We start from the raw sequence: 23507 nt of genomic DNA, 5'->3' as shown, positions 1-23507 counted from the left end.
ATTTCTTCCATTTGCTATTTCATCCATTTGCTATTTCATCCATTGGCTATTTCATCCATTTGCTATTTCATCCAATTGCTATTTCCTTCACATATAAACCAAAATGTTTTCTCTATTCTCAGATTTCTAAAAGAAGAGCCAACAGAAATTGAAGGTTGTTTGAAGCGCTGCAAGAAACTGACCAATACACTTTACACCTTAAAAAGGTAAAGACAAGTAAATTTCAAATATCAAATTAAAAAAAAAAAAAGAGAAATATACAAAACAACAACAAAATTTGATTTGAGCATCAAAAACTTGACTTGAATCAATTAGTAGGATTTGCAGGGTGAAATGTGACACAATATTTAAATTTTTTTTTTTTTTTATTTTTTTTTTACTTTTAATTCATAAATTTAATCTGTTAGTATTTTCTGTTTAACCCATTGAGACTAGATCTCTTGACAAGTTCATCTTGCTTTATACCATTGAAACTAAAGCACATGAAAGTTAACAGGCTTGCTCCAACACATCCTTCCAAACTACAACATATATATAGATCTAGTCCCCTTGCCTTAACTTTTATGGCTGAAAGAAAGAGTTTTGTAGATCTAGTCACTAGTCCCCTTGCCTTAACTTTTATGGCTGAAAGAAAGAGTTTTGTAGATCTAGTCCCCTTGCCTTAACTTTTATGGCTGAAAGAAAGAGTTTTGTAGATCTAGTCCCCTTGCCTTAACTTTTATGGCTGAAAGAAAGAGTTTTGTAGATCTAGTCCCCCTGCCTTAACTTTTATGGCTGAAAGAAAGAGTTTTGTAGATCTAGTCCCCCTGCCTTAACTTTTATGGCTGAAAGAAAGAGTTTTGTAGATCTAGTCCCCCTGCCTTAACTTTTATGGCTGAAAGAAAGAGTTTTGTAGATCTAGTCCCCCTGCCTTAACTTTTATGGCTGAAAGAAAGAGTTTTGTAGATCTAGTCCCCCTGCCTTAACTTTTATGGCTGAAAGAAAGAGTTTTGTAGATCTAGTCCCCTTGCCTTAACTTTTATGGCTGAAAGAAAGAGTTTTGTAGATCTAGTCCCCCTGCCGCAACTTAGTTTTTCTGGCTCAATCAGCCAGTTTCATGGCTGAAAGAGTTTTGTTTCTAATAGTCCTAGCTCTCTTTTCACAAACTTGTCATGCTCTAAATGAATAATCTAATCTGTGTATGATTTTCATTATTTAGACTGGCTTCAGTTCAAGACCATCGTCCTTCCCAAGTGCCTCAAATGCCGACTGCTACAAACGCTGTGGACGATGATCAGAAAAATGCCTTACTGGAAAATATTCGTTCTCTAGTTCCTGACCATGATCAGAGAGTGCACCAAATTGAGGTAGGAGATGCCTCGGTTTAGAAATAGTTCAATGTGCCCTGAGTGTTAATATTTAATTAGCAAAACAACTGAAAGAATGTCACTGAATTAAAAAACAATATCTTATCTTTTATTATACATACTTACTTCAAAAAAGAAGATGATTACGTCATAGAGAGAGAAAGATTATGATTGAAAAGTTATTCTATGTAAAAAGTGGTAAAATAGATCTGAAGGTTCAGAGTGATAATTCATTCTCCTTTAATGTTCAATCATAATCTTACTCTGTTTCGTAATACTGATGATGATAATGGAATTTTATTTATCTTATGATTATTAATATTGTTTCTTTGTTCAAAGACTTTGTATCATAAAATTTTTGTTTGTACTCTCTGCCACTTACTGCCTAGATTTAAAAAAAAAAAAGAAAGTCCCCCTTTGAAATCTAAAGATGTGAAGATCATCTGTTTCTAAGGCTGACAAAGGAGTCATGTGGCCAGTACAACTACCTACCTACCACCCTTACTCTCCTCTCCCTAGCTAATGCCAGGTACCCATTAGAAATGGGTGTTCTAAAAATCCAGAATTTCAAACTCCTAGTGTACATCAAGATTCAAACTTGAGACTCCTTGTGCTAGATCACTCAGCACCACGCCCCCAGATTTGGAAGATGGGGCTGTTATTGTTTTATTGCGTTGTTGTTCTCCAAGGTGAAATTGTGTATAAAATACAAGTTTTAATCAACTTCTAAAACTTCATTTCAGTGTTAATTTTGTTTTAAAAAAATTTGCATATTTAAAAGTATTTTTTTATTCAAATACATTACAATGATCAACATTTTTTTTCTCTCCAACTTGACAGGCAGCAGAGGCAGCAAGAGAAAGAAAGAAAAAAATTAGCACTCAGCAAGAGGCATTAAAGTTTGGCAAAACATTGGAACTTGCCTCTAAGAACTTGCGCCCTCCATCTGCCACTGGGGACAGAATCCAAGACAGTGGTCAGCCTGTAGCAGAGGATCAGGGGTCCAGTAAGCCAGCTATAGCTGCCAAGCCAGTCTTGGCTCAGGTAACAACATCCATGGCAGTCAGTTTGCCCTACACAACTATCGCCTCTGTGGCCAATGTGGCCTCTGTCAAGCCTTCTTTCTCCACTGCACCATCTTCATCAAAACCCATAGAAAAACCCACAGCCACAGTGTCAGCTATGACATCCAGTGTTTCAGACTCTGTGACCACTACGGCTGCAAAGCCCACAACAGAGACAACATCTGTTCCATATATGACAAAGAGTGCTGCTCTGACGGAAACAACCGGGCGCCTGTCAAGTATTTCTGGTGGCTCTGATGGCATTAAAGTGGGCTCAGACACTCTGAAGAAAACTGAGCCCAGTATTTACACCTACCAAGTTTGTGGCCCAGTCAATCCAGTGATACCTTTCCCACCCATGTTCAAACCCACATCTTTTGAGTCCACAGACAAAAATGGCACTAGCAGTAGTGAAAAAGTTCAAACGCTGGCCAAGTCCTCAGAACCAGTTGTTGAAAAATCTGAGACCAAAAAATTATCAGTCTCCTTTTCTGAGTCATCTCCAACATTTATTCCAGATGAACATTCAGATCCCTACAAAAATACAAATTGTACTGATTCTGAGAAAACTGATCCGACTTCAGAGAAACAGAGTTCCATACAAAGTAGTCAGTCTGTTCAGAAACCTGTTGACTTAGCCACACAGAAACAGGCAGCACGCAGTGCATTCTTCAGTTCACTGAACAGCCCGCCAACTTCACCCACTATGAACTCCCCCAGCAGGAACTCGGCAAGTCTGGATCCTGGCCCAGTCATTACTCCAACTGGAGTGGTAGGCAAAATCGGCACAGGGCCTACCATTAATCTGGTTTTAACTGGTTGTGCCAGCCCCAAATCCCCAACCAGCCCTGGAACTTTCACAATCTCTCCACCCAAAGAAATTTTCTATCCTCCAGTGGAAATGAGAAGACCCTCTCCAAAAGCATCGCCCTCCAGGGATTTACTGAAATTGAATTCAGAGAGCAGATCTTCTGGGAGTGACACGTCCGACTCTTCACAAACAGACGGAAAAAAGAAAGTGCCACCTCCTCCCCCACCACGTAAAGGAAGTCGTCCAACTTCAGCTAGTGTTGTGAGTCCGACCTTCAAATCTCAAGACATGCCTCGGTTTGTTGGTGGAGTTTTGGGACAACATAGATTATCTGGTGGACCTTTATCATCAACTCCTAAACCAATTTTCGCTCAAAGACCTTTGTCCAAATTTGAAAAAGACATTTCCTCAGGCTTGTATGCTAATATCAACAAGGTTGAGCCACCAAGTCAGGCTGGCTCAGTCCAGCAGCGTCTCAGTGAAGCTAATGTTCAAAAGCCTGAAAGTGATAATAACAATATTTATGATGCCTCGATACCGCCCCCTCCTTCTGTGACCATACCTTTTGACCGGGAGGAGCGAGGCAGCAGCAGTGACAGTACGAGCAGCAGCTCTGGCACTTCAATGGGATCCCAGCAGAGTGTAGTTTCTGTGGTCCAGTCTGCTTCGGTCAACTACAGGCCTGTGACAAAACCAAAACCTGATCCTCCGAGACGTCAGTCAAGCTTGTTGTCTAAATTCACAGGAGACAAAGATGATAAGCTTAACAATGGCAATGCCAACTTGAATGGTGTAGACTTGTAGCAATATCCTGCTTGCTAATTGTTGCATTCTGGACATTTTCAAGTGCTGTGGCTAGATTCTATAGAATTTGTTCATGTGAAAACAATTGTCTCAGCGTGTACTAGTATTTTAAAAAATCTTATTTTGGTATTCCAATTCAGTTTTGTATTCTAAGATGTGAACAAAATGCTTTGTTTACTTACAACTGGCCTTTAGAACAAGCAATGAGGGGTTGATGCTTGCTACATTTTTTGTATCATAGAATGGGGGGGAAGTCTTGTATTGGGCAGCAATAGGTCTAAGTAAACTGTATAACAATGCCAAGAGCTAATTATCAAGTGGAACAGTACTAGCTACTAGATTGGCTACTTAGTTGAACAGTACTAGCTACTAGATTGGCTACTTGAACAGTACTGGCAGCTAAAATATCAAGTACTGTTCATTCTACGAATGTTGGAAAGTTTGTTTCTAATTTTGTTTCATTGATTCTGACAATGTAACTTTTGTGTTGTTTAATCAAGAAGCAGCATGGCTGTGTGTGTGTGTGTTAAAGTCATTACCCTTATGGAAAGTGCTAGAAGTTCTAACTTTGACAGAAATGATTTGTTTCATTATTAAAAAATTTAGCATTCATTTATAAATATTGTGTCTTGTTCCTATGAATTGATTGTTGTAAATATTTCTCTGTGGTGTATGGCATGTCTTGAGAAACTAATTAGCAAGAGGGAAAGATGTTAACATATTCAAGGCAGTTCTATTCCTGAGTTCCAGTCATTTATTCAAGTTGTGTTTGCTCATTTCTTATATTATGAATATATAAAATTCTTGTGTGAAATCAATAAAATACATTTCTTCTAACGAATATTTTCAGTGGCGAGTTATTTGGCTAACATAATTGGTTGGAAAATAGAGCAATAAGGGAGAGAAATTTACATATGACTTGTACCGGTACAGTTCAGTTTGAAAGCCCATCTGACCACTATTTAAACAAAAACATCAATATAATGGATGATGCCTGCCTGGTCGTGCAAAGCTGGACTCATTTGGTCATATTGATGGTTCTGCCCACTGTCATGCCCTATCAACATGCAAGAGGTTTCAACTAGGAAGGAACATTAGAAACATTTTTTTTTTTATATTATAATGTAACTTCAGAATTCACATCTTCACAAATTATTCCATGAAAAAAAATTAAAACCGGGTCTTCTGTTGTGGGATAAATTCAAGCAACTGAAATTAAATTTCAGTAGGGGAAAAACTGCAGGTCCAATCTTGAACTAAAATGATAACCCAGTCAACATTTTTGATCCTCATTAAGTTAAAAAGCTTCAATGCAAATTAAATGTTTTCTTAAAAACAGATAAACATTTTATTAGGGATTTTAAAGGTAAACTTTAAATATATTTTTCTTTCTTAGCATTTCAATGGACCTCATTCACCAATTGTAAACAAACATTTAGCCACGTGATATATCTAATTATCTTCTATACAAATTATGTAATCCATAGTGGCTGTCATGTGATACATATTTTTCATTGTTTTATCAATATTATGACATGGCTAAATGTGTTTATTTACTATTGGTGAATGAGGTCCATTATTAAACTTCTATTTACATTCTTAGAGCACTAAAATACTGGGGCCTAGAAATAAAAGATGTGATAGGGACAAAGTTTGGACATCAAGAGAGATTAGTGCAAGATCCCTTGTTCCCAACTAATAATTCTTATTGGCAAAGCAGCTGAGAAAACTGATTTGAAATTGAACCCTTTATTCTTCAAGACTAAATAGTAATAGTCTTCAATGATCATCAATATAACTTTTTCAGCTTGACAAGTCATCTTGGTTCTCTATATCTCCTATACAAATTACGCAATCCATAAAGGCTGTCACGTGATACGTAATTTTCATTGTTTTATCAATATTATCACGTGACTAAATGTTTGTTTAGGATTGGTGAATGAGGTCCATTGCATTGTATCCAGATATCAAAGTAAATATGAGCACCAAAACAACAGCTTCATCCATAGGCTGCAAACAAAATGTCAACAAAACTAAAACCAAAACAATTAACTCATTTGCTATTTTCTTTAATAACTTTTAGTTTCACTCAAATTGTCTCTGTACAACAAAAACAAAAAAAAAGTCTATAGAGTTGATCAAGTGCTAGACCTACATCAGATAGACCTCTACAGATGACATCTACATCAGATACACTGACAGGCTCTGAGACTCTGGGTTAATGTGACATAAACTGAAACAGAAGGATAATATTCAACACATACAGCTGCCCATGATGGCAGAGGCAGTCCATCAACTGCCCAATTCACTCAAACGCTCATAACTAAAGCAACAACCACACACACATACAAGGCACTGACATTCAAGTTTCACATCCCTACTACTTCTCCCACACTATTTATACAGCACACAATATCAAGTTAGTTTTCAATGTAAAAAAAATATTGAAGTCAAACTGATGAGGACAATTCTTTGTTAAACTTTTGTTACAATGTGTAATGAAAGACATAAAATAAAAAAAAATAAAAAAATACACCTGCCACTACTGGATGAAACCAGTGCTTCATTGATGCCCTGTCCAACATACACACACAGCTGTTTGAATACATGCCTTCAGCCCAATCATCCACCAGGAGTTACAGTTAAATAAAATATCTCACAAGATGGTTTGAACAAAAATTTAATTTCCAGTGTGTGAAAAATTAACAATAACTTTTTAAAATGTATAAAAATAGATTTTAGATTAAATCATTTTGTAGAAACAGTAGAAAGTTTTGTTTCTTTAAGTTGACATTGGACAATAACATGGTAATTAACAAAATCTGATTTAAAAAAAAAACAAAATCTGAGTCTATAGATGAAGAAAAAAAAAAGTGAAACACTGTGACTGGCCTAATGATATTGCTTTAACAGGTGCCTCAACAAATTTCTTGCCTTTATTTCAGTCAGTGACAGTGGCATCCATTGAAAAGTATTCATATCTACAAGTCCAACAGCCAGCATTCTAATAGTTATCTGTTGATTTAACTGGGTCAGAGTTCATCTTCTTAAAGACACAACCTGAACAAATTATATATATATATATATTTATAATCCTACACTAAAAACATGAACATTTCAACAGGACAAGACAGTATAAATCCAAAGGACAAGACAGACTACAACAAGACAGACTACAACAGTGTTCTTTGCATATCAGAAATTCAAGTAGAAATTCAGTTCAGTTTCACAACTAACCAAACTAGCCGTTCCCTTCAAGCCTTTCTCTGTGACCTACTCAATCTCCAGTGAACAACTTTCTGCTGCAATGAACAAGTCACTCTGCAGACAAAACTAGTTCATTTCGCTCCAGCGTACATAGAAATCAACTTTTTGGTTTCAGAGTCATATCTCCGTGAAAACATGCTCCATCAGAAAAACAAAAAAAAAAGTTCATGTCCACAATCCTTGAGAAATAGTCCATCAGGAAGTCAGGGGGGTTGTCTCACTGATCACAGAATCCGTTTCAATTGCAGCTACTGGGATTTTGGCAAACTCATCAGCTGTGGGAGAGAGGGGAGATAAGAATTTAGTTTTCTGCTTCATAGACAAAGTGTCCAACTCAACGAACAATACGTAACATTAATTATCTAGTCCTAAAGTTTTGGGGCCATTCAGTTTGAGTTCCTGAAAGGTATTGTTTTGAATTCAATTTTTACTTTGTTTCAATATTAATTCAACTATAGCAATACTTCCTATTCTTTTATTTCTATATATTGTATCAATCAATCTGCTACAATTGGATTCGAAGGTCTCATGCAAAGAGGATTGTGTCTTGTACTACAATTGTTTAGAATTCTAGGTTCATCAAATGTAAGGGTAACCTAAATACAGTGCTTTATAAGAAATTTGACAAGAAATTATGTCAGCTTTATAAATGGTAATAATTTAAATTATTAAGCACTGTTAATAAATCTAATGTAGACTCAGATGGTTGAAAAGCATAAGTTAAATATTTAAGATACATAAAATGCCTCAATTTTCACTATTTTTAATCAATCTTAACTCTCCTGGTCTTGTGACTGTAATGTGTCTGCTCTCTTGTATGTTGAGTCCCATTCACACTTTGAGAGAAGAGCACAGGTCAAACACTGCTGCCATCTCTCTCATTATTGCAAGGTTTGTACATTTTCAATTTAGAACAAAATTAATTACGACCACTTGATGAACTAATTAGTTCATTTTGATTGATTCATGTGTTGTTATAGACAATGAATAATTGTGCAAAATTTGAACTTGGTCAGAGAATCGGAACTGAGATGAATGTGTCCAAGATATTGACCAGACAGACGGAATGAGTTGATACAAGACCTGTGTTAAAAAATAAAGATTTGAACATATGCCTAAATGTCAAAGCTGAACACAGTTATGCTGCACATGGAATCATCCAACCAACTTTTGAGCTGTCCAATACAAGGTTGAGGTGGTCAAAGGTTATTTCTTTCCAATCTTTCAGTCAGTCAAAGTTGTACACTATTTGTCCATCAAACATTTTGTTGTCCACAAGAAAAGAAAAACATTTCCAACTGTATTCCTGAGATTACAGACAATGGAATGCCTGAAATTTAATCCAGAATACTATTGACTAATATCAGAACCATCATGTCTTCATTAGTGCTGGGGGTTTAGTCTATCCTTTTGTTTCTCTCAAATTGCTGAAAAGGAAATTTCCATCATCAGATACTGTTTCATTATCTTTCTTCCCTAAATATTTCAATTGCTCAAAACTGAATTTTCAAGTTTCCTTTCCTGTCAGACGTCGTGTTTTTTTTCTTGAAACATTTTTTTTGAACTGGTGCAGGTTGCTTAAAATATCTAAGACTTTGGCCTCTGGTTTTTCAGAAACAGGATAATCTCCACATTTTCAGTTTAGGTGCCTTAAATGTGCTATTATTACATTTTTTGTACAAATATGGACAATTTTGAAAAAAATACTTTTGTTTAATTTGAATCATAATCTATTTCTTAAAACTAATCAAATGATCAAACTGAATCATTCGATGAAAACATATGGCCAAGAGTTGAGCCAGTTGACCTACCCATGGGCCTAAGCACAATATACTTGAGTAAATCTGAGAGGGAGACAATGCCCACTACTCCACCACTCTCATCACAGACAACTAGACGATGGACCTGAAAGAACAAAAATATTTTCCATCAGAAGAAGCAAGAAACTAGCAGACATGTATAGTTACAATTCTTTAGGATACGAATGATGACATTTATATGTCTAATTAAGCCTCCAGTCTTATGCTGCTATTACCAACTAATAGATTAGTAAGTTTCATACTATGGGCAGTGTGTAAAAGTTTATCCAAGTCTGCAAATGTTCCAGTCATTCTATAAGGAGTTCAAAATATAGGGATAATGTACTTCATGTTAACAGTTGTACAACTATTTCAGTCATTACAATAGGATGATTCAAATTTGGAGCTCTATAGATGTCTGGGCCTGGCTAAAGAACTATCTAGAAAGAAAAACCTACTTCTGCTTTCACAATTTTCTCCATGACACTAGACAATAATTCCTCCACATGACATGTAGCCACAACCTCATTCTGCAAAGAGAAAGTTTGAGGGGAAAATGGTGAGGATACAAAGTGATAGGTTTTGTTTTTAAACTAGGACATAAAGTAAACAAGTTTGAAACAATGTATATTACAGCAAATAGTTGTTGGTTATTTATGGTTCACTTGGCAACAAAAGTGTTAGAATTGTAAACTTCACTGTTTATAGTTTATTTCAACTTTAAAAATACAAAATAAAAAAAAAAATCACATAAATCTTATTTTTTTTAAAAATAAAATACTATAACTATAACATGTATAGTTGAATGGTTAATGCTTAAAAATCTTCAATATAAGAGAAAAAGTCGAAAAAAAATCTAACACTTTTTCAAATTTTGTCAAATGTCATGCATCCTACAAATCAATGGAAGTTTATACTTCCACTATAGGTAAATGAGTAAACTACATACTGCCCCAGTGGTTACACATAGGAGCTTTATTGATTGCGTTTCTTTCCCAGGATTAAGAATGGAACTAAAGAAGTGGACCAAGACAAATATTAACAAGTTTTGAGAGTTTTTGAGTCCTAGATTGCACTATGTTGAGAGAAGTAACAAGTTTTGAGTCCTAGATTGCACTATGTTGAGAGAAGTAACAAGTTTTGAGTCCTAGATTGCACTATGTTGAGAGAAGTAACAAGTTTGAGTCCTAGATTGCACTATGTTGAGAGAAGTAACAAGTTTTGAGTCCTAGATTGCACTATGTTGAGAGAAGTAACAAGTTTTGAGTCCTAGATAGCACTATGTTGAGAGAAGTAACAAGTTTTGAGTCCTAGATTGCACTATGTTGAGAGAAGTAACAAGTTTTGAGTCCTAGATTGCACTATGTTGAGAGAAGTAACAAGTTTTGAGTCCTAGATTGCACTATGTTGAGAGAAGTAACAAGTTTTGAGTCCTAGATTGCACTATGTTGAGAGAAGTAACAAGTTTTGAGTCCTAGATTGCACTATGTTGAGAGAAGTAACAAGTTTTGAGTCCTAGATTGCACTATGTTGAGAGAAGTAACAAAAAGTTTTGAGTCCTAGATTGCACTATGTTGAGAGAAGTAACAAGTTTTGAGTCCTAGATTGCACTATGTTGAGAGAAGTAACAAGTTTTGAGTCCTAGATTGCACTATGTTGAGAGAAGTAACAAGTTTTGAGTCCTAGATTGCACTATGTTGAGAGAAGTAACAAGTTTTGAGTCCTAGATTGCACTATGTTGAGAGAAGTAACAAGTTTTGAGTCCTAGATTGCACTATGTTGAGAGAAGTAACAAGTTTTGAGTCCTAGATTGCACTATGTTGAGAGAAGTAACAAGTTTTGAGTCCTAGATTGCACTATGTTGAGAGAAGTAACAAAAAGTTTTGAGTCCTAGATTGCACTATGTTGAGAGAAGTAACAAGTTTGAGTCCTAGATTGCACTATGTTGAGAGAAGTAACAAGTTTTGAGTCCTAGATTGCACTATGTTGAGAGAAGTAACAAGTTTTGAGTCCTAGATTGCACTATGTTGAGAGAAGTAACAAGTTTTGAGTCCTAGATTGCACTATGTTGAGAGAAGTAACAAGTTTTGAGTCCTAGATTGCACTATGTTGAGAGAAGTAACAAGTTTTGAGTCCTAGATTGCACTATGTTGAGAGAAGTAACAAAAAGTTTTGAGTCCTAGATTGCACTATGTTGAGAGAAGTAACAAGTTTGAGTCCTAGATTGCACTATGTTGAGAGAAGTAACAAGTTTTGAGTCCTAGATTGCACTATGTTGAGAGAAGTAACAAGTTTGAGTCCTAGATTGCACTATGTTGAGAGAAGTAACAAGTTTTGAGTCCTAGATTGCACTATGTTGAGAGAAGTAACAAGTTTTGAGTCCTAGATTGCACTATGTTGAGAGAAGTAACAAGTTTTGAGTCCTAGATTGCACTATGTTGAGAGAAGTAACAAGTTTTGAGTCCTAGATTGCACTATGTTGAGAGAAGTAACAAGTTTTGAGTCCTAGATTGCACTATGTTGAGAGAAGTAACAAGTTTTGAGTCCTAGATTGCACTATGTTGAGAGAAGTAACAAGTTTTGAGTCCTAGATTGCACTATGTTGAGAGAAGTAACAAGTTTTGAGTCCTAGATTGCACTATGTTGAGAGAAGTAACAAGTTTGAGTCCTAGATTGCACTATGTTGAGAGAAGTAACAAGTTTTGAGTCCTAGATTGCACTATGTTGAGAGAAGTAACAAGTTTGAGTCCTAGATTGCACTATGTTGAGAGAAGTAACAAGTTTGAGTCCTAGATTGCACTATGTTGAGAGAAGTAACAAGGAAAGCTTTAAGCTAACAATAATTTCAGCCGATGAATTGAGGATCCTGAAAAACCTAGGAGGATGCCAATTTTACTAGTGATAGTAAGTACTTAGAATAAAGATTCAGAAATCACCCCCCCCCCCCATTGAGACCAACTACATGCTTCATTACCTTCCAGAAGAATCTCAAGTTTGCCATTTTAATTCTCATTTTAAAGTGTATTTTCTCATTGCCTACATAATGTTGGTAAACAGCACTATATCAATACAATTATTATAATTGATTTATGGCTTTCCAAAAAAGGGTCTTTAGAGCCTTGCCATGTGATGTTTCTAGAATTGAATCAACTAAAATACACTCAAATATTTCACAGCAAGACAGGGACACTATTCAGAGTAACAAGTTGTACATTATCAGTCAATAGTTTTAGGGTTAAAAACAAAATCTGTTCCTGCGTACCTCATTGTGCTGTCTGTTTTTCAAAGCCTCACTCAGAGGGATGTCCAGATTGTTGTAACTTTTATCAGCTGCCAGGTTCTGATAACAAAGAATTGAGAATATTATTGAAAGGCTAATTGTGCACACTTAAATAAATCAGTTGGATTTTAAAATGATGGAGTCTTATGTGGACCTTAGGGTGTCTTGAGTTTGTTTAAAACACAATACTCAAACTTGTATGTTTTCTTTGCTTGGAAAAAAGAAAAGTATCTACTTTAGGAAGCCATAGAGCAGTGGTTCTCAAACAAATTTCCCCCATCTAACCAGAAAAGTTTTGTTTCCCCTCCAATCATCAACTGATCTATGGGAGCATTTTTTTTTTTTGCATTCTGAGCTTCAGAAATTCATTCTCCAGGCTTCTTTGAGACTTTTCCACATAGTAAAAAGAGCAAAGGTTAAATAAGGTTTTAGTTCAAAGGACTGAGATATGTCGAAATTAGTCTAATACAGAAGGAGGCAGCCCTGGCCAATATAATTATGTGAGGGACAATTAAGGCAAATATAGTGTACACATGCAATAATTGGCTTGATATTCATAAAATCTTCACGTTAAGTCAATCTTCTTGTTGCCTTTATTTTGTTATGCACAAATTTTCAACATAATGTATAAATTTGGGTATTTAAAAACCATTCTGACAAAGTGGAAAAAAGTATTGCCTTTTGAAATGTGTTCTGTCACTCTAAAACTGTCTACATTTTGAAAGGTTTTACTAAAAAGAAATGTCTCTTACTTTAAATATTTTTTTTTTTGAAACCATTTTAACTGGTTAATATTCAATGCATAGATAACAACAATGAAAATATATATATATAAAAAAAATTACTTCAAAGTACCCTCCCCCAGGCCACTGAGCCATTACCAAAGTCAGAAACAATGAAAGACCACATAGACAAGACAGACCTCAGAAAATAATTTATGATGGAATAAATCTGTCAATTATGAAATTAATTACAAAACTGGAACAACTTACAATGACATCAAACTTGGCATAGATGTTGACCACCTGTCCAGTACTGTCCACTACAGGTAATGCTGATATTCTGTGATCCACAAACAAGTGTAATGCCCTGATGATTGGAGTTTCTGGTGCTGCCTAGGACAACATATGCAGAGACTCAGTATACAAATGATAAAAATATGACTAATGAGATGATTTAGAACACGAGTTGAACACTAGCAGATAGTTGAGCCCTAGCTTACTGTGATCACATTCTCAAAAGTTCCTATTCCCAGTTCCTTGATTGACTTCTTCATGAACGATGGCTGAGGGAGTTCTTTAATCTACAGACAGAAAAACATTGGAACAAATGTTTAGGTATTACTCAAACATGAACAACCATTAGGTCACAAATACGTGCAATACATAGTACTATCATGTACTTCATTACCAGCTTGTACAACACTAAATCCACAGATCAATGCCTACAACATATACAGCCTGGATACTACAACTAAAGTGGGAATGGGGGGAACAGTGTATCATAATGCTGCTCTGTTAGACTTCTTTTGAAATAGTTTCACTTTTTCTTCCTGATCTAAACTGATTATGTTGGTCATTTATGTAAACAGTAGTGGATCTAGCATTGCTCATTGAGGCATAAATGCTATAGGCATTGATTAGGAGTCATTTATTCTAACATTAGAATAATGGACAATAAATGGCAAAGAATTTTAAGCCACGGTGGTAACTTTGTCAAATGAGTGAGTTTAGGCACATCTGCACAATTTAGGCCATGTTGTGCCCTTTTGTCCAATGCCTTACTGAAGTCTAATAAGATAGCCTAAGTTAGCTCAAGGCCTTTGAAACAACTTGTATTGGGATTCTTAAAAGGCTGTGAACAAAACTGTTGATAAAAGTTGATATATGTCACACAAATTTCAAATGATGATAAAGAAATTTTGGATTCTCGAAAAAACACACACAAGATCCTCATTTACTTTTTAAAAAGGCCAAAAAAACAAAACAGATAACTGACACAATTTAAGACAGATGCCCAGATGTTTCTTCATGCATAAAATACAAGACACTTGTATTCCAAAAGTATGGACATAGTGATTGCATCCATTTTTAAACATCTGCTCAATGATTTTCTTGAATACAATTGACTAAATGTTATTCCTAGCTACAAAGCTTTCTTTCTAAAAAATGTTCACACTACAAGAGTTTATGTTCACACTACAAAAGTTTACTTAATATTTTTTTTTTTTTTTTAATGAAAACCAATGACTTCATTTCTACAAGCAGTGCAGATAATGACACTTGTAGGCAATAGCCTAGACTCACATAAAGGTGAAGGAATCTAAGAATGCGCTTGTGTGTCAGGATATAAATAGCATTGCCAGTACTCTCTTCAATGACTGGCAATCTGTGCACATGGCTCTCAATCAATGTCTTCACAGCATCATACAAACTTGCATCGGGGTGGATAAACACAAACGGCTTGCATTTGTCTTTGAGAACCTCTGAAACACAACAAATCAGAAATTCTCACTTGAGAATTAAAACACAATGTGATCCAAACATTTTGGACAGTGCATTAGATCAAAATACATTGAACAGTACTGCACACAAAAACAAAATACATTGAACAGTACTGCACACAAAACAAAATACATTGAACAGTACTGCACACAAAAACAAAATACATTGAACAGTACTGCACACAAAACAAAATACATTGAACAGTACTGCACACAAAACAAAATACATTGAACAGTACTGCACACAAAACAAAATACATTGAACAGTACTGCACACAAAAACAATAATACATTGAACAGTACTGCACACAAAACAAAATACATTGAACAGTACTGCACACAAAAACAAAATACATTGAACAGTACTGCACACAAAAACAATAATACATTGAACAGTACTGCACACAAAAACAAAATACATTGAACAGTACTGCACACAAAAACAATAATACATTAAACAGTACTGCACACAAAACAAAATACATTGAACAGTACTGCACACAAAACAAAATACATTGAACAGTACTGCACACAAAAACAATAATACATTGAACAGTACTGCACACAAAAACAAAATACATTGAACAGTACTGCACACAAAAACAATAATACATTGAACAGTACTGCACACAAAACAAAATACATTGAACAGTACTGCACACAAAAACAATAATACATTAAACAGTACTGCACACAAAACAAAATACATTGAACAGTACGGCACACAAAACAAAATACATTGAACAGTACTGCACACAAAAACAATAATACATTGAACAGTACTGCACACAAAAACAATAATACATTGAACAGTACTGCACACAAAACAAAATACATTGAACAGTACTGCACACAAAACAAAATACATTGAACAGTACTGCACACAAAAACAAAATACATTGAACAGTACTGCACACAAAAACAAAATACATTGAACAGTACTGCACATAAAAACAAAATACATTGAACAGTACTGCACACAAAAACAAAATACATTGAACAGTACTGCACACAAAAACAAAATACATTGAACAGTACTGCACACAAAAACAATAATACATTAAACAGTACTGCACACAAAACAAAATACATTGAACAGTACTGCACACAAAACAAAATACATTGAACAGTACTGCACACAAAAACAATAATACATTGAACAGTACTGCACACAAAAACAATAATACATTGAACAGTACTGCACACAAAACAAAATACATTGAACAGTACTGCACACAAAACAAAATACATTGAACAGTACTGCACACAAAAACAAAATACATTGAACAGTACTGCACACAAAAACAAAATACATTGAACAGTACTGCACATAAAAACAAAATACATTGAACAGTACTGCACACAAAAACAAAATACATTGAACAGTACTGCACACAAAAACAAAATACCATTAACTAACTATTTATAAATGGACAATTTGTGAAACCCTAAGTTCAAGAGGTGTGTCATCCTTAGTGCCGATTATAGCACCAGGAGAGAATGTAGCCAACACAATGCCAAGTGAACATAATCTTGAACCTAAATTCTGAATGGAGATTAATCTTTACTTATATATAATTCTGAATGAAGATTAATCTTTACTTATATATAAAATTCTGAATGGAGATTAATCTTTACTTACATATAATTCTGAATGGAGATTAATCTTTACTTATATAATTCTGAATGGAGATTAATCTTTACTTATATATAAAATTCTGAATGGAGATTAATCTTTACTTATATATAATTCTGAATGGAGATTAATCTTTACTTATATATAATTCTGAATGGAGATTAATCTTTACTTATACATAAAATTCTGAATGGGGACTAATCTTTACTTATATATAATTCTGAATGGAGATTAATCTTTATTTATATATATAATTCTGAATGGAGATTAATCTTTACTTATATATAATTCTGAATGGAGATTAATCTTTACTTATATATAAGAAGGGGGTCTGTTTATTTGAAGGAATGCACTGTTGACTGTCCTCTCAATAGTTCCAGCTTAGACCCCCCCCCCCCCTCCCCGGGTGGAGGTTTGGGCAATGATGAAGAAACTTCAGAAACACAGAACAAACTGAAATGTCTACAACTAACTTCTCAACTTCTAACTTATCAAAAGCCTATTACCTCTCCAGTCGGAAATTTTATGGTCTTCCAATTCATCCATTCGAACCTGAAAAAAATAACAACAAATACTTGATTCACTAAAATGAGTTCTGATAACTTGTATGTTACTAAACATATATTCCAATGGAAGACATGACCAAACTGTTCACTTACATCAGGAGATTTGTAATACATTTTTAAAATGTTGATAAAGTCTGTGATGGTCAGCATTCCTGAAAAAGCACACAAAAAAAAAAGTTTTATTGAAGTTTTAAAATCTAGTTTAACTCAAGTTATAATTGTAGATACCTTCAGCCTTCGTTGAACCTTATGACTAGCTGCCTAGTTAGACTCAACAATGGAAATTACCATGACAAGTTTTTTTTTTGTAGCTATGGAATCAACATAAACCACTATTATTTTTATCAGTACACTAGCCATATGTTACCAGCAGTCCGCGGGTCTTAATTTGTGTATCACTGTCGATATAGTCACAGAGTGTTTTATAAACAATTAAACGAAATAATAATGTTACAAGTAAAGCGAATGTGTGAATGTAAAAATAGTACTAATAGCTAATCGACCTAAATCCATTTTTTCAAATAAAAACATTTGCTTATAGGCCTACATATATTTGATTAAAATATGAAATGAATAGACTTTATTTTGTATGTTCATGTGTTAAAGTATAAAGTAGATCTATCATCTGAGTTAGAGATAGCCTAGATCTAGACTAATCTAGATTTAAATATTGGCTTGGATAGAGTTCTTTCTGCACTTGCGTGGAGGCTTCACTCTGCGCATGTGTGACCTTTTTTGTTAGATGTATGGAATCATGAATGGAACTATTATAATGTTTGTCAATACGACTTACCAGCTATAGCGAACGAATGTATGAAAAATGCTTTAGGAAAGCAAATTGGAATGTTAATTTGATTAAAATATGAAATGAATGAACTATAATTAGTATGTTTATGTGTTTAAGTATAAAACTATCTTTGCGAAGAGAAGTTCTATCATCTTAAAGTTGAATTAGAGTTTTAGACCTAGATCTAGGAATTAGAGAGATGTGTAACATTTCGGTCTTTTTTTAATGAAAGAATGTACGTCAGGACTTCTAAATTCGCAGATATAAGGAACGAATTTATGTAAAAATACTTTTGAAACACAAATTTGAAGGTAAATTTTATTAAATAATGAAATCAATAGACTATATTTTGTATGTTCATGTGTCAAAGTAAAAAACTATCTGTGCAAAGTGTAGTTTTAAAAATTAGATCTAGATCCTTTCGATCTAAACATGGTAAACATGGCCTTGATTCATCAAATACTACTTTCATAGAGTTGGGCAACCTTTTTTTTTTTTGAGTGTCTTAAGTTTGTTTTAGGGCTACTATACATACGTCACGGTTCCAGTTAGCACCCAAGGAACATTTGTGCAAAGTTTCATCAAGATTGGTCAAACGATTTTGATTTCTATTTGGATCATACATACTCCTTACATTCTGCTTTATAGTATAGATTTCTGATTAGAACTGCAGTGCCTGTGATGAATGTGCTGTATACTACCACAAAGTTGTGTTAAGTGAATGTCTTGATGTATTTGACACTTCTCAGGTCTGCAAGTCAGGTTCTTATAAGCTGCAGGCTACATGTGAATACATATTCCTACATCTATTGCAAGTGATCTCCTTTACCTTGATTTAGTTACACTACTATAAATGAATACTAGACCTTGTCAAGTTTCTTGCCAAAATAAGTTTACTTAATAGAATGACAATGCTAGGGCCTTGGTGCTTTGCCTTGAAAACACTGCATTATGTTGAACAGAAACTGCATTGGGCTCTGATTCTGTTGTTTTCTAATATTTCTAAACATAATTTGTGACACTGTATTACCCCTGATACATTTTTTTATTTTTTTTAAATTCCCACACAGAATGTTTCAGCAGACTTTGACTCTAAAATGAAAAGACTAGACTGATCAGTGGGCTGAAAAGGTAGGGGAGTTGACCTGGAGCCATTTAAATGTCAACTGACCTGTCAATGGGATGGGATGCAGTCCCAGATCTTGCATCACCCCAAAAGTTTTGTAAGGGTCTCATTTTTATAAAAGCATATTCAACAATTCTATACATCTTGTACACCTAGATCTACATTTTTTTCAGTCTATCTGACATGTCCTGTTTGCTCTGTGGTGTTACAGATTGTTCATAAATATCTCAACACACCTAACTGACATGTGTGCATCAACACACCTGTCACTTACTGTGTGCCTGACATTCCATGTGTAAACAAGCACAGCCCACCTTCTAGCTTACTACAAAATTTAACCTTTGCTTTTTTACATTAGCAGACAAGATCTAGTTTGTTAAATCTATTTTAATAATGCTAACTAAGCCCATAGGGAAACCTATTAATTTCAGATTTATATAAACATAATATAAGCAATGATCCTTTTAATTGAGACAAAAGACTTAAAAAGCAGCACAATTTATCCTCAGTTATTTAGTACTCATTTATCAGACATGTCTTATGGAACAGTTTCTATTTAAACTAGGGCTTCTACCAGTTTATCATGTTAATCTGAGTCTCCTACTATTTCCTACAACTACTGTTAGGTGGCCAGGACAGTGACAAGAAGTAGACTCTCCAAATGTCTCTGAGTCTCCTACATGTCAACCATACACAGACTATGGCCTATAAACAAAACATGAACTGCCCCCCCCCCCTTTACCCCCCAAACATTTTGTTCTGTACAAAGCCTCCTACAGCCACTTAGCTGGTCTATCTGTTACTTATTTCAAGCTTACTTGTTGATGTCCTACTTTTGCAAGCATCCATCTCCCCCCCACACCTCCCTTACCAGTTTACCCCCCCCCCCCACACACACACACACCACACAAAGGTCTCCCTCTCTTGGCCCACTTATAACAGCAAACTATATCACACTTATATAGGCCAGTCTTAGCAGTAATAAATACAACAAGCCATAAATCAAACATGTTGACATAGTTCAAAGTGTCAATTAAACAAATAAAAAGGTAGCAATTCTTAATTGACATAATATAAAAAAAAGAGGGGGGGGATGATACTAAACAGAAACTAAAGAGGTAGATATCTAGTAAGAGAGAAAATATTAACAGAAAGCTTCACTTGGAACCTGAAGCAGCAATGTCCAAGTTTAGAATGCACTTACCTACATAATCTTGTTTGCAGCTCTCCCACAAAGGTGCTGCCCTGACACCATTGTAAACTAATGCAAAAAAGGCTTTCTTCACCTGAAGACAAAAAAAAAAAAGATTAACTTTCATTGATGGAATATTTATTTCATTATGTTTTCAGAACAATACATAAAATAGCCCATTATGTGGTGATATTGATACTGGTTTCATTTTTGGATTCAAATTTAGCATTATCTGGTGTTAAATATTTGCATCAGAAATTTAGGACATCCCTGACTTGACCCAAAGAGATGTAAAGGGTGGTTAGTCAGTATGCTGACCACACAGTAGTACTCAAGCATCCCTGCTCCAAAAGAACTAGTCCAGATAGTTCAGAGACAAAAAGAAATTAAGCTAGATTAACTTGTGTACTATTCTATAGTTACTACATAACAGAAGTGTCAAATCTATATTCCAATGTTTATGTTAGTGTGTAGAGTTGCTATTTGGATGCAATCCTATGATATAACACATGTACCTAATACCTATATTGAATGTTACACAGCTTGACACACTCCCCCTACAATACACATATTTACACACACAAGAAATAAGACCAAACCAGTATTGCAATGTAATACTCCTAGTATGGAACACTACCCTGCCCATGTCATGCTTGTGTATCACTCACTCAGTTCTTAGAGGGAAACAAAAAGTGACAAAGGTTTTTATATTCCCATGTTTGACAGTGTGAGAGACAAAGTGACAAAGGTTTTTATATTTCCATGTTTGACAGTGTGAGAGACAAAGTGACAAAGGTTTTTATATTTCCATGTTTGACAGTGTGAGAGACAAAGGTTGGTAAGAATTGGATCAAGAGACCAAGTGATAGGGAAACAAAAGTCCTCTGGTCTTACAAAGCTTATCTTAATGAAAACAAAATTAAGTTGATTAAATTGATATTTTGTTTGGCACATCGGCCATATAGTCCATGCCGTGCCCTGATTAAGTCATCTATAGCTTAGTTCAACTTGTATAAACCTAAACAGACAATTTGTCATTCAGCATGTTTTATATTTTTATTTCCACTTTACATTGAGACTGTAAAAGCCCATCAAATGTAGGAGACAGAATACAATAATCAATAAAGCTGCAGTTATTTAATGATATGAATCCTTTATTATGATTATAAAAACAAAGTTAACATTTAACAAGCTTGCCTTACAATATGGCTGCAAGCCAACAACGTTACATGATACACAACTTGAGCTCTGGTCAGGAGGTTGTAGTGACCTTGAGCTTAGATTTTATTTCATATTGAACATAAACTACTTTTATAAGTGCAGCAGTCAGACCAAGCAGGGGACTTGCATGCGGCACGGTGAATACAAGAATGTGGATGCAGGGTAGTAGAGAAAAGAAAGTATTATTATTTTGTTAACACCTTTTTTTTTTGATGGTTTTCTAAGAGATAAGCCATTGTTGTTTTAAGACTGAAGTCTGCCAACAATTTTAGCTGGTTCAGGTGGATGTGTGCCAAGAGATTATCTAGACAGATCCTCTCACATTAGCTATCAAATAAGTCTAACCTTTTTAGAAAGTATTTTTTTCTGACTTGGAATCTTCCTTAGCCTATTAAAAACTTATTACAAAAAAAAAATCATGTTCTATGACCTTAAACCTGTGTAATTGCTAAGACACACAAACAATGTTCAATGTACAAAAAAAGATTTCCACTAAATTCCTTACTTAAGATAAAATGAGAACTTCAAGCAGAAAACAGCAGCTCAAATTTAGAGTTAATACCTTAAAGCATTTTAGATCATAATCTACAGCAATGGCCCAATGATAAATTTCTACCTGTCAATGTTTTTATAACTCGTACATTGTGTGCATAATTTGTTGATCTACATTTGCCCATCATGATCTTATTCAAAATCAGTGGTTCTCAGTGTTTCTAAACACACCCCTAACACATGAAACAGACAAACTAAAAGTATGTAAAAGGTTTTCTCCTGCCAGAATCAAAGTGTTGTGTAGGTACACACTGGAATCCAATCAAGAGGAGAGCATCAAAAATAAAAAATTCTGACCGAAGGTAATGAGAAAACTGGTTGAGAAGCACTGACATAAATTAAGTGATTATCTCTGCCTTTAACTACTTCATGATTGACTTTCTCAGCAGAAAATACATTTTTACTGCTCAACACGTAAAGGTCCTTAAGACATCATTGCAGACTTCAGAACAACCAAATGGTCATTAAAACAAGTTTGAAGTTTGACGGGTGTCTACACAGATCAGCTGGTCAAAAAAGTAATCTTGTAAATAAAGGATGATATTTGCCTTTAGATACAGCCAATGTACACAAATTTAGGATTGTACACACCTGGCCTATGTGGCTATACCTTAGGTTTGGACACAAGCTGATGATTATGTTACCCAAATATGTCAGTTTTGATCTGATTTAAAGAACTTCCTTAGCTATATTAAGTCAATTAGTTCTGTACTTCCTCAGTGACTCCAATACACCATGACAGCAGGTAGAATTAAACAACATGGTGCACTATAGTTTATCCTTGTCAAGCCACACTGTATAAAATGACCCCCCCCCCCCCAATGTTATAGTTAAGAGACTGCTAACAATGTAAGCAGTTAGCTAGTTTGAACTGCTCCTACAGGACACAGGCAAGGGATAAACCTGTGGATGATATCTGATAATAAATAATGAATACGGGGACTGACAACTCAAGACTCCACTGACAAAATATTTCTTCCTCTGGTTTAAGGGTATTCCTGAGTCCATTCAGCAAAGGTTATGTATTTGAATCAACTGGACATAGAGCATACACTATCAGACATACCCCAACAGACATAAACTAACAGACAGACATACAAACAGACATACACCAACAGACATACTCTAACTTATGAATCTAAATCCTCACTATCCAACTATCTTTGATCTAGGAAACATTTAATTTAGGAAAGATTGATCTGGTGAGTCAACAGGAAACATCAAATGTGAATAAATCAATAAGAGAACACTCCATCCCTTTTGGATCTGGCCTAGTTTTTTTTTTTGTAGTTTCAGCCCAGCTACATACATTATCACTCCTAAATTCTGAGTGTGAGAAAAGAAGCCCTCCAGAGTACAATGCCTAAGTATAGGTTAGGACAAAAGGTGTGGACACACAACTCTCTCACCAAGTCTTTCATCACATAGCCATTAACATTGTTCACACTAGCTATTTATTGACATCTATTTTTATCTAGGAAAATATTGACACTCTAAACAGAGCTAGATTACATACAGACTACAACACAGAGGTCAAAGGGCAAGGCAACACA

The 23507-nt window shown here is 34.9% G+C and overlaps 2 protein-coding genes across 24 annotated transcripts in view; one reads left to right on the top strand and one right to left on the bottom strand.

Moving 5' to 3' along the window:
• The window catches only part of LOC106065710 (coiled-coil domain-containing protein CG32809-like), a 139022-nt gene extending 134156 nt beyond the window's left edge, over positions 1 to 4866 (top strand). For all 13 annotated transcript variants that reach the window (XM_056020502.1, XM_056020528.1, XM_056020571.1 and 10 more), the window contains 3 exons: positions 123 to 206; positions 1199 to 1346; positions 2187 to 4866. In XM_056020502.1, the coding sequence (XP_055876477.1) occupies positions 123 to 206; positions 1199 to 1346; positions 2187 to 4025 (2071 nt within the window). In that variant the 3' untranslated portion in view covers positions 4026 to 4866. The remainder of the gene's footprint in view (positions 1 to 122; positions 207 to 1198; positions 1347 to 2186) is intronic.
• Positions 4867 to 6078: 1212 nt separating this feature from the next.
• Positions 6079 to 23507, bottom strand: part of LOC106066265 (5'-AMP-activated protein kinase subunit gamma-1-like) — a 236018-nt gene continuing 218589 nt past the window's right edge. For all 11 annotated transcript variants that reach the window (XM_056020636.1, XM_056020610.1, XM_056020620.1 and 8 more), the window contains 10 exons: positions 20194 to 20275; positions 17170 to 17228; positions 17017 to 17062; positions 14678 to 14856; positions 13594 to 13674; positions 13364 to 13486; positions 12354 to 12431; positions 9550 to 9621; positions 9104 to 9197; positions 6079 to 7567 (listed from right to left, as the gene is read on the bottom strand). In XM_056020636.1, the coding sequence (XP_055876611.1) occupies positions 7488 to 7567; positions 9104 to 9197; positions 9550 to 9621; positions 12354 to 12431; positions 13364 to 13486; positions 13594 to 13674; positions 14678 to 14856; positions 17017 to 17062; positions 17170 to 17228; positions 20194 to 20275 (894 nt within the window). In that variant the 3' untranslated portion in view covers positions 6079 to 7487. The remainder of the gene's footprint in view (positions 7568 to 9103; positions 9198 to 9549; positions 9622 to 12353; positions 12432 to 13363; positions 13487 to 13593; positions 13675 to 14677; positions 14857 to 17016; positions 17063 to 17169; positions 17229 to 20193; positions 20276 to 23507) is intronic.

The sequence above is a fragment of the Biomphalaria glabrata genome, chromosome 1 (assembly GCF_947242115.1).
Source record: "Biomphalaria glabrata chromosome 1, xgBioGlab47.1, whole genome shotgun sequence".
Classification (NCBI taxonomy): domain Eukaryota; kingdom Metazoa; phylum Mollusca; class Gastropoda; family Planorbidae; genus Biomphalaria; species Biomphalaria glabrata.
This window is presented reverse-complemented; position numbering and strand designations above follow the sequence as displayed.